This window comes from Emiliania huxleyi, assembly GCF_000372725.1.
Source record: "Emiliania huxleyi CCMP1516 unplaced genomic scaffold EMIHUscaffold_114, whole genome shotgun sequence".
Lineage (NCBI taxonomy): Eukaryota > Haptophyta > Isochrysidales > Noelaerhabdaceae > Emiliania > Emiliania huxleyi.
Genome location: NW_005201551.1, coordinates 1 through 11,625, shown reverse-complemented (window position 1 = coordinate 11,625; position 11,625 = coordinate 1). Strand labels below are relative to the sequence as shown.

Sequence of the window (11,625 nt, the reverse complement as noted above, 5' to 3'; positions counted from 1 at the left end):
TTGCGCCCAGCGGCTGCGCGGCCGCCGCGGTCCCCGCCGCCCTTGTCGGACTTGATCTGCGCCTGGAGAGCGGCGACCTGGGACTCGGCGGCCGCGAGCTTCTCCTTGAGCACGCCTTGCGAGGCAATCTCCGCCTCGAACGCCGCCTGCGCAGCCGCCTTGGCCTCGTTGGCGCGGTCCGCGTTGTCTTGGTCGAGGATGCCCTGCATCGCGAGCGTGGACGCCTTGAGGCCGTACGTCTTGCCCGATTGCGCGGCGAGTTGGCGCTGTATGCCGATCTGCACGCGCATGTTTGCGCCGAGCGTGGCCCCCTTGGCGGCGATCGCGTCGAGGATGTATTCCTCGATCACCTCGTCGGGGAGGTGCCACTGGGAGTCCTTGAGCAACTTGTTCGCCTGCTCGATGCCCGTCTTGAACTTGGCGAGGCTCGCGGACGTGAGGTCCTTGAGAGCGTCGGGGGAGTACGCCTTCTCGAGATCCGCGCGCAGCGCCTTCGTGCGCACGTTCTTGGAGTTCGTGTCCTCCGACTCGATGAGCGACTTGATCGCCGCGATGCCCTTCTTGATGTCGTCGTAGTGGTCGGCGTCCTCGTCCGCCAACATCTCGGCGAGCGTGTCGTCGTCCTTGACGGCGTTCTGCAGCGCACCGTAGAGTTGGCGCGACAGAGTCACCGACAGGTCCTTGAAGAACTTGTCGATCATGGCCGGAATGAGGCCGTCCGCAGTGCCGATGTTCTTGTAGCGCACGTGCAGCGCGACCGCCTCGGCCTCGCGCTCCGCGCCCGGCCGGATGGTGCCCACCTCGATGATGTCGAGGAGGTACTTGTGTTGCTTCGCCGCGGTCCGCAGGTTGCGGAACCACTCGTTGAACTCCCGCTCGGAGCTCTGTTTGTAGGCCGGAATCACCAGCTTGTCCGTCGACGACATGTTGTCGTAATGTCCCGGGGATCGTTGCCCCGCCGCCACCAACTGTGAAGGTCTTCAGTGACCACTCACAAGCTGTTCCAAGGCCCGACAGAAATGTACTGTCAAAACTTTGTTCAAACAAAAGTCCTGGCCCGCGGCCCCCACACCCACAATGACTATCAATCCAGGCTGCGGGTGAAGGGCAAAACCGCGCCGCTGCAGAACGGTTTTTGCAAAACCGCGCCGCAGCGGTACGAAACTGCGCAGATGCAGTCCAGGGGTGGTAAGGACACTATGTGTGTGTGTGTGGCCGTAGACTAGACGGCTGCGCGGTCGTCGGTCTTCAACACTCGCGCTCCGCGCCCGGCCGGATGGTGCCCACCTCGATGATGTCGAGGAGGTACTTGTGTTGCTTCGCCGCGGTCCGCAGGTCAGGGACTGCATCTGCGCAGTTTCGTACCGCTGCGGCGCGGTTTTGCAAAAACCGTTCTGCAGCGGCGCGGTTTTGCCCTTCACCCGCAGCCTGGATTGATAGTCATTGTGGGTGTGGGGGCCGCGGGCCAGGACTTTTGTTTGAACAAAGTTTTGACAGTACATTTCTGTCAGACCTTCTAGCATAGCGGAAGGGGAACTCGGCCTACTGGCGACGAGGAGGCTAGAGAAATTTGAGGTGTGTAGCATCTACACTGGGGAGATCTTCCGGACAGGAACGGCGCAGCCACCAGAGACAGTACCAGCCGAACTGTCACGACACACGGCAGCAGGGGGGACGCAGCTGGATGGAAGTGACGACGAGAGCGAGGACGACTTTGACAGCGTCGCGGCGCGCTGTAACTTCGATTGGCCTGCAGCATCGAATGAGCCGAAACGAGGCACGAGGGCGACGCACTTCGTACGCTACGAGGAGATACAATTAGGCAAGGCAGCTGCGCAGGTGATGGTCCTGTTTGCAGAGAGGGGAGTCAAGGAAGGCCAAGAAATCACATGGTCATATGGGGACTCATACAGGAGCCACCGCAAGGAGATGGGATACAGGGCGGGGACCAGGGCGGATCCGAACGCAATAACACCCCAGCAAGCGCGGACGGCATTCGCGAGATACTGCAAAAAGATAGACGTGACGAAGGAGGAGCTAGCGTGGAACTTTGGATGCATATCGGCAAGCCAAAATAACGAGCAGGAGGCTGTCCTGGTGCGTGAGCTAATCCTGAGCAACAATAAGCGACTGTACCACGGAGCACAGAGCGCAGCAGACAGGACGGCGGCGACGGCGGACATGGCAGAGACGAGTGTGAAACAAAGGGCGGCGGGCATGGAGGGCGGTAGCGACGGGGATGGTGACGGTGACGGTGGCGAGGGAGAGGAAGGGGGTCCATTAACACCAGACAGCGAGAGGGGCAGGGAGGAAAGGGGGAGAGAGGAAGCCAACGCGACGTGCGCAGAGGATGAGGATATAAACTGGAACGACGCAGCGGAGGGGATAGACGAGGGGATCGAGGGACCGGAGGGCTTTCGCGACAGCGACGATAACGACGAAGAAAGGGGAGGGGACGGAGGGGCGACACGCAGGAGGGGCGAAATCGCTAACGGCCCGAGCAGAGAGGGCGACGGCGGGGCACGAGGGAACAACGGAGACGCTACCGATGACGCGAACCGAGGCACGGACGACGGCGGGGACGGGGAGGGCGACAGCGACGTCGAGGTTGACGCAACGGTATCGAGAGCGCCACCCAAAAGGAGCCGGACAGCCATGGAGGTCACCGAATGGAGGGCGAACGGCACGATACGAAAAGGCAGGGCGAGGCGGATGGAGAAAGAAGTGCCGAGAAGGCCATGGTGGAGGGGAGGGACGGGAGGACGAAAGAAGGGCGAGGAGGACGAGCGGCCCGCACAGACCGCGAGCAGACAGCGCCTGCTGGCCATTTCGAGACATTCGCCAAGAACGCTAGCTACATGGGAGGGCTTCGTGAAGGATGGATTGAAAAACATTCGAACAAAGAAGAGGCGACGGGAGGAGCCGGCGGAGGATGCAGTGACGTGAGACACACACACACACACACACACACACACACACACACACACACACACACACACACACACACACACACACACACACACACACACACACACACACACACACACACACACACACACACACACACACACACACACACACACACCGCTCACCCACGCGCACTGGGCCTTGCACTTTGAATGCCGTGGGGCTCCTGTCGTCAGACGTGGAGACGCGAGGGTTGCCCCCCCTTGCCCCACCACCTCGTGTGTGTGGAGAAGTTTACCTTACCTTACCTTACCTAGCGTCTTGGCGGCACTTTCCTCGAGGCAGCCGCCAATCGACCGCGTGACGCGCTCCATGTGCGCGGGAGCGCCGGCGCGGTCGACGCGCCAGCGCGCGTGCTCGACGCTCCCGGACCCCATGAAGCCGTCGCCGCGCGAGCGGGCGAGAAACCACGACTCGAGGCCGCACATGTAGGTCGCGTCGACCAGCACGGTCCCATAGCTCCACTCGTTGCGCGAGAGGTGCTCGTACTCGCACGGTCGACTCGGCCGGGTTGACGCTGATGCGAAGCTCGTACTCGCTCGTCATGAGCGCCTTGCCGCGCGCCGTGACGCTCTCGGCACGCTCGCCGTGCGTCAGCTGAGCCTCCAGATCGAGACCGAGCTCCAGCGCCTTGCGCAGCAGCCAGGCGCGCGTGCCGTGGCACACGTCCATCCCTGGGCCCGCTGCGGCGATTGCGCCGTCGACCGCCGCCCTCCTGAGGAGCTGCTCCTGCTGGACGGTGGTGGCCACCGAGCCGGCGGGCATGACTTGGCCCGTCCGGAAGAGCGCCAGCAGCGAAAGCTCTTCGAGGCGGCGTGGAGCATATCTGCCGTTCGGGTCGCTCGCCTGGGCCCGCTCCGGCGGCCCGGGGCGGGGGACGTCGCCTTTGTCGAAATCTACGTCGTCGCTATCGTCGCCGCCGCCGCCGCCGCCGCCGTACTTGTCATCGTCGTCATCGTAGTCGTAGTCCACTGGCAGCTGCAGCGTCTGGATCTCCTCGCGACTGCGCGGGGCGGCCGCCGCGGCGCGCAGCAACGACACCCGCGTGCAGAGCGCATCGTGCGAGCGCTTGTACTCGCGGCTCGAGGGCTCCAGCCGCATGGCCAGCACGTAGACGGCAGCGGCGTCGAGGATGCGGCCCATCGCGACCAGCGCCTCTGCCCTCCGTGCGTGGCCCTTGGCCCGGGCCGACACTCGCTCGCCGCTTCGGCGTGCGCTAGCGCACGCGCGCCACCGCCCAGCTTGAGGTGCGACAGAGAGGCGTTGGCGTGCAGCGCTCCCAGTGCCTCGCGGCTCTCCGGCTCCTGCTCCTCGCTCTCGGCCAGCTCAATGGCTTGCACGTACTCGGCGAGCGCCTCACCCCAAGCGCCAGCCCTCGCGAGCTCGTTGCCGCGCTGCTTGGCGGCGAGCATTGCCGCGAGTGCCGACCGCTGCGGTGGGCGAGAAAAGATGTAAGAACACCGCGGATGGGTCACGCGAGCTGGCGAGTACAGCCCACGCCTCGCTTTTCGCTGCACATGTGAACGCCAGGTAACCTTTTGCTATGAACTAGAGTGAGGCCCTTGACGGGCCCCGCCCCCAATGGGGCGGGGTTGAATGGGCTAGCGCTGGCGTGGCGTTGACATGAGCACAAAGTTGCTAATGTGCGTAGACGAACAAACACAGACAGAGTAGGGTTGAAATCGTCCACGTAAGGCTTAGGGAGTGCTTGGGGTGGCCTCAGGCATCCCCAAGGGAGTCGCAGCGGTGCCCCATAAGCAGCTTAGCGATTGTCGAACCTCGAAGCGCGTTCGTTTGAAGAAAGGCACACGGTACTATCGGGCCACCGGAGAGTCACCGGTAAACTTCGACACTTTGAGGGGTGAGAGCATGCATTATTGTGGCATATCATGTCACATAAGGTCGAGCTTGACCGCACAAGCATCAAGAAGCGGATACTCCAGCTCGACTGTGCCGGCAAACTGCCTCCTCACGCCGGCCGGCTGCCAGCAGCCGTCGCGGCCCGTGGCGTGCTCCAGAGAGGGAGAGAGGTCGAGTCCGCATGGCTCAGGCCGGCCAGAAGGTGTGTGGCGACGGCACCGTGGCAGGAGTGCGGAGAAGAGCTCGCCGAACGCGAGCAGCGGAAGGCCGAAGTGTGCCAGCGCGAGAGCCTCGCGAACGGGTGCAGAAGGAGCTCGCCGTGACACGATGCCGGGCGGTGGTGGTGCTCTGGCGGCTGTGCACAGTGGGAAAGGTCAGGCTGCAACAGCGTAGCACGATGGTAGTGCCCCGCTGCAGCCTGGCCTGACATGCACAGGGCGAACAGAGACCTTGCTATCGCCTGGCGCTCGTCTGGGCAAACTTTGACCGCCGCCCGGCTCGCCACGAGCACGCAGCGACAAAATGATGACCGTGTCGAAGTTGAGGCTGGTCGAGAGGAAGAGGCTGCCGTGCGAGCCGGCAACTGGCTGGCTCGGCGTGAACGGCCGGCGGCGACTTTTTGCCGAAGAGCGTGCCTGCCGAAGAGCGAGTCTGACTCAAAGTGCACGGAGTGGGTGCCGCCGACCGTCGGGAAGAGTCCGATGGGTGCCAGGAGGATCCAGAGAGCGATGAAGGCGCAAATTGCGCCGCCGAAAGCGGCGGCAGAGGCCAGGACGTGCGCGTGGGCCGGTCGGGCCACGTCCCGGGGCGAGCGATCGAGGGCCGCGGGGCTCGCCCCGCCGGCCGAGCGGTGCGAACGGCCGGTCGCCCGCTTCGGGTTGGACCCGCCGGGCGGTTCGGCGGCGGATGGCACGGCCGGGCGGGCCCCGGGAGGCAGGCGGGGCCGCGACAGGCGGCAGGGCAGAAAATCCCATTCGGAGAGCGTGTGGTCCGACCCCTCTGCTACTTTCAATGATAGGGATAGCAGGCGTGGTCTGTTTTCGCAAGTAACGGCCTCACAAAAAACGAAAAAAGAAACATCGCAACGGCGGGAGCAACCGGCCCCTCTCTCAACTGGCGGCTTCTGTGTACGCCGCGCTGCCGGCCCCTGCCGGCCCCGCCGCACTCATCATGTGCGACCCCTTCCCCGCCGAAGAGGCGGCGACCAGCACCATCTTTCGCTGCAAGTTCCCGGGTTGCCTCCGCAGCTACGGGAGCACTGACGCCGCGCGAAAGCACGCGCGGAAGACGCACCCGGACTGGCTCAAGCTGGCGGACGCCGCGGCGGCGAAGCGGGTTCGGGGTGGCCCGTCGACAAAGTCGTCCTTCTACTGCGCCCGAGAGGAGGCGCCCCTCCTCTCCCCCTCCTCCGCCGTGCCAAACGGCGGCCTGCTGCGGCTTGACTCGGCTCTCGAGCGGCTTGGCGGTGAGGGGGCTTGCGGCGGAGAGGGAGAAGCGGCGTGGGGGGCGATCAGCGGCGGCGCGGACGCCGCATCGGCCGCAGACCCGCCCGCAGGCTCGCTCGCCGCAACCGCCGCGTTTGGCGACGCCGCTGCGCCCCCCTCCTCCGCCCCCGGGCTGCCCTCTAGCCTGCCCTCCCTCTTCAGCTTGGGCGACGGGGTGGGCTGGGGGGCGGGGGCGCCTGCGTGGGCGTGGCCCGAGCCGCTCCCGCCGCTCCTCGGCGGCGTCGGGAGCGACTCTCCGGGCGGCTGGGATGCCCTGCCCGCAGACCGAGTGGCAGACTCGTTGTCCTTGCCAGTCTCCCCCGCCCCCGCCGACTCCTCCGCCATCACCGACGCCGCCTCCGCCGCCCTCGCCGCCTCCGCCGCCTCCGCCACCGCGTCGCTCCTTGGCGCGCTGCAGGGCAGCCTGCTGCTGGACGGCACGCGGCAGCCGCCTCCTCTCCTCTGGTCGCTGCTCGCGGCAGGAGCGGCGAGGACCTTTGCGTCGGAACAGGCGCCCCCCTCCCCTCTCTCTTCCTCTCTCCCTCACTCTGCGCCGTCGTGCTCACCAACTCTTGCCCCCCCCCCCCCCCCCTCCCCCCCCTTCCACCGAGCAGGCAGGCCACGCCCTCGCCTCCGAGGTGCCCGCCGCCCATGCCGCCGCAAACCTCTCCCAGACGCGTCCATGAGAGGTCCCCGACCAGTCCCCAACACGTCCAACGCCCCGCCCCTGACACGCTCAGGCGCTCAAGGCTCACGCCGCCGCAGACCTGGCGCGTCTGGCGGAGCTCAAGCTGCTGGTGAAGACCTCAACGCCTCCTCCCCTCGCTTCCCCCGCCCCCACCTCCGCCGCCGCCGCCGCCGCCCCTTCCGCCGCCACCCCTTCCGCCGCCGCCGCCTCCGCCGCACCTCCCTCCACCACCCACTCCGCCGCCACCGCCCCCGCCGCTTCCGCCGCCGCCACGCCCTCTACCGCCATCGCTGCCCCCCGCGACGCAACACCAGTCGACGCCCCCTCCGCCGCCACCTCCTCCACCGCCACCTCCGCCGCCGCCACTTCCTCCTCCGCCGCCACCTCCGCCGCCGCCGGCGCCTTGGGCACGCCCCGGCGGCCGGCGACACCCTTCGACACTCCTCCGACGGTGCCGTCGGCGAGCGTGCGGCCACCGTCGCCCTTCTCGCTGTCGGAGAAGAAGCGGCCGCCCGCCTTCTCGCCGCAGTCGCCGCTCAAGGCCTCGCCCTTCAAGCGCCCCAAGCTTGGCGCCGCGGGCGACGGCTTCGCTTTCCCCCCCGCCCCCGCGCTGGGCGGGTGCGACGGCGGCGTCGCCTTCGCGTTGCACGCGTCGTACGACTCCCTCCCGCCTCTGGGCGAGGCGGGCGGCGAGGCGGCGCCGGGGCGCGGGCTGTCGCCCAACCCTCGCCCGCACGAGTCGCTCGCGGCGCTGCTGGCCGAGTCGTACGGAGGAGGGCTGGGCGGCGAGACGCCGGGCGGCGGGAGGCTGGGCGGCGGGGGGGCATGCGGCGGCTTGCTGCAGCTCCGCGAGTGCGGCGCAATCTCGGGCGTCGAGATCGGCACGTTGCGCGTCGAGATCGGCACCACCTCGCGGCCGTCGAGCCCCTTTGACGTGCTCGGCGCCCTCCTCTCCGTCTAGCGGGCAGCTGCTGGTCTCGCCTCCCTCGAGCGGCGGCGGCGCGTGCGCGTGTACAGCATTCGGAGCGCCCGCTGGAGCTCTCCTGGAGCGCCGTGCCGGCCCTACCCCACCTGTCGCCATGCAGCCCTTGCGCGGCCGCCGCCCTGTACAGCTCACGCTCCCGCGTGGCCCCGTCTTTTGTGCGCTTCTCGCCGAGTGTCTCCACGTGTTCCTCCCCACGTCGCCTCCCCACGTGGAATGTATTCAGTCTTTCTTGTCGCAACTCGCATGCACTGTATATTGCTGTGACCCACTGTGCACTGACTAGTGTCCTCTGCCGTGTAATCTCTCTGTTTTCGACGTGTTGTCTTGTTGCATGTCAGTTAGGTTTCGAGCGCTCACAGCTCCTCTGTGTGTGCATTGTAATCGTTCAGGTCAAATCTCAACCATGAGTCCTGCAGGCTGCATGCACTCTAAAGCCGTAGATCACGTGTATGTGCACGTGTGACGTGTGCGCCACGGTCGCCCACCTGCCACCACCCGCGACCCGGGCCCACGCCAAACCGTTAGCGGTTAGGCAAACACCCAGGGTTCGTGAGTGAATTTTCACACTTTCACTTTCACATGTGCATGTGAATTCATGTGAATTTCACATGAAACGTTTCGGCCGCCCCCGTTTCACTGAAAATTTCGCAAGTTCGACTACTTTCGAAGGCTCTGGCATCTCCGAGGCGGCAGCGGCGGAGGCGGCAGCAGTCGAGGCGGCAGCGGCGGAGGCGGCACAGCGGAGAGAGCGGCGGTGCGCCTACCACTGCCGGCACCGGTAGGGATCTCTGTGCCACCAATGCCGCGCGTTCCTGCTTCCCTGCAGCGAGGCCGTGGTCAAGGCCGTGGTCGTCCCCAAGGCTCAAAGAACAGGGGCCCGCCCTCACTGCATCAAAACGCGGTGAAAGCGAGGAAGTGTAGAAAGGAAAGAGCCCACAATAACTCTAGCGAGAGGAGGTGCAGCTTGGTTCGTGTCCTCGGGCGCTCGAGGACGTGTGTGTTGCCTCAATGTTCTTTTAATGCGCGCACCCGCCGAAATACACTGCAAATACACCATACACGCGAGATGCGTCGGCAGCGACGCGCACGACCTCTTAAGAAGCACCGTGTCGTTAGGGTTAGGGTCAGGGTTAGGGTTAGGGTTAGGGTTATAGGGTCAGAGAGCGTTCAAGCCCGTTGTGCAGCTCCTAAGAGAATGGTCCGGTTTGGGCCGAAACCAAATGGAGGAATCAGCGGTCCGTCGACACGAGCTCTCGGTGAATGCTTTGAGTTCTTCGGGCTAGGGTTAGGGTTAGGGTTAGGGTTAGGATTAGGGTAAGGGGTTGGTTGTCGTCCGGAGCAGGCGGCCAGGCGCACATCGCTTCCAGGGAGGGGGGCGCGCTTCTCTCCACGCCCCACCCCCCCCCTAGCATGTGGTGAAGCCTCTGGGGGGGTCGGGACCCCCCCCCTAGCATGTGGTGAAGCCTCTGGGGGGGTCGGACCCCCCCCCCTAGCATGTGGTGGGCACCCCCCAGCAGTTCGTGGGCTAGGAATAGCCGCCAGAGAGCCGATTTTGCCCCAAAGTTGTGAAATCGTGGCTGAAAGTCCAATATCTTGGAGAATCTGACCAGTAAGGCTCATGTAGCTCCAAAGGATGATCTTCCCCTCGAAAATGCTGCGAAATGAGGTGTAAAATCAAGGGCCCGGAGGGCCTGACCACGAGTCTCTGGGGGGTCCTCGTCCATGACCCCCCCCCCCCAGCATGTGGTGGAGGCGCTGGGGGGGTCGGGACCCCCCCCCTAGCATGTGGTGAAGGTGCTGGGGGGGTCGGACCCCCCCCCCCTAGCATGTGGTGTGGAGAGAAGCGCGCCCCCCTCCCTGGAAGCGATGTGCGCCTGCTCTCGCGCGCTCTCGATATCTGGCTAAGACAGAGACACAGCAGCAGAGGCGACCCAAGCGACACATCAGAGCATGGATGCTTGGGGGCGCGAGCCGCCATCTTGGACTGTAAGGCGAGTATTTGCAACCGGGAGCTCGCCGCCGCCCCTACACCGCCGCCGCCGCCCTCCCGAGGCCAGATAATAGCCCAAGTCGAAGAGGGCGCGCCGCCCTCGGTATCTCGGCGGAAGGCGGGACTAGAGTGGCACGCTGGTGCACGGATGGGGGCGCGAGCCGCCATCTTGGACTGTGAGGCGAGTATTTGCAACCGGGAGCTCGCCGCCGCCCCTACACCGCCGCGGCCGCCCTCCCGATGCGTCGAGAGTCGACTCTCGACTGCTGAGAGAGTTCATCCCACCATCAGCACCGTATTCGCCCACAGCATGCCATGAGATTCATATAGGTCTAGTGTACACACATCAGCTCAGCGAGACCAATATCTCCAGCCTCCTTCATCTTGGCTGCTGCTTGGGAGCCAACACCTGTGCAAGTCGTGAGTGTCAGAGTGTCGGAACTCGGTGGGAGCATCCGTCATCACGTTCACACGACTCTTCACACTCGCTCGAAAAAGTGAAATTTCGTTTCACATGAAATGTGAAGTGAAAGTGAAAGTGAAACCGATTCGCTGTTTCCATGTGAAATCACGAACCCTGCAAACACCACGCACTGGCCAGCTCACCGATGGGGAATGAATCGATGGGGAGACATGCACATCGATATGGATGTCATGGTGGCATACGGCTTACGGCAAAACCCGCCCCCGCACACCACGCACTCTTCACACTTCAGCCGCTCCCCACGTGGGTCGTGGCGCGTGAGGAAGTGTCAGTGAGGGGACGGAGGTGGCAGGTGCGCCCGGCTCTCGGTGGCACACAGCAGCGCAAGCAGTGCCGAGCGCGGTCTCCTCTGACTGCGCGCGTGTGTTCTAGTATCTACTGAGACAAAAAACTAAATAGAGGTCGAGTAACACCGAGCCGAGTGCGAGTACTGTCTACTGATGTAAACATGTATGCAAAGCAGCGAACACACGGACATTAACACACGACGCACGCCGTTCACATGGCGCCATGCACACGTACGCCGCTCTTCCACTAATGAGTACACGGCACAAACACGCGAGAGGGTCGGATATGCATGGCTAGAGGCATGGGCCGTAAAATCTACAGAGGGCGACGGCACGTGCCGTCAGAATTCCGTCAGTCGGAGGCGCCGCCCTCCTCCAGCAGCCGCGCCTGCTGGACCATCTTTTGCACGGCCATGCAGTGGTGGGCCACGAGCTCGTGCGGGTACTTGACCAGCTTGTCGCAGTTGCCGTGCACCCTGGCGTGATCCTTGCCGCGCCGACAGTGCTCGCACTTTCGCGCGCGCTTGCAGAGGAAGGCGTCGCGCCCGTCGGCCGTCTGGGGGGCGAGAGGGCGGCTGTCACATCGCTTGCTAAGGCAGAAGGGCACCCCTCCCTCACACGCGCGCCTGGTATGCGGCCGCCACCACTGGCATGTTGATCCACATCAGCGTGGGCTTCTTGATCGGGCGGCCCTCGAAGAAAGCGCCTGCGGGAGGCAGCACTGGCGGTGGGAGCTGCGAGCGAGCAACGGAGGGAGGAGCTCGCTCCGCCGCGCCGAAGGAGCACATGTGGAGCTCGACGAGGATGGCGCCGTGCCCACCACCTTTCACCGGGTCCTCGAGGCGGAGGAAGTCCTTGTGCCTATGGGAGGCGCAGCGGA

At 65.0% G+C, this 11,625-nt stretch overlaps 1 protein-coding gene across 1 annotated transcript; it reads left to right on the top strand.

The window, feature by feature from the left end:
* Positions 1-5,997: 5,997 nt before the first annotated feature.
* On the top strand, positions 5,998-7,960 carry EMIHUDRAFT_223971 (hypothetical protein; the record flags this gene model as incomplete). Its single annotated transcript, XM_005791239.1, has 5 exons — positions 5,998-6,292; positions 6,383-6,624; positions 7,052-7,108; positions 7,529-7,630; positions 7,739-7,960. The coding sequence occupies 5 exons, from the start codon at positions 5,998-6,000 to the stop codon at positions 7,958-7,960; spliced, it is 918 nt and encodes a 305-aa protein (XP_005791296.1).
* Between the last annotated feature and the right edge of the window lie 3,665 nt (positions 7,961-11,625).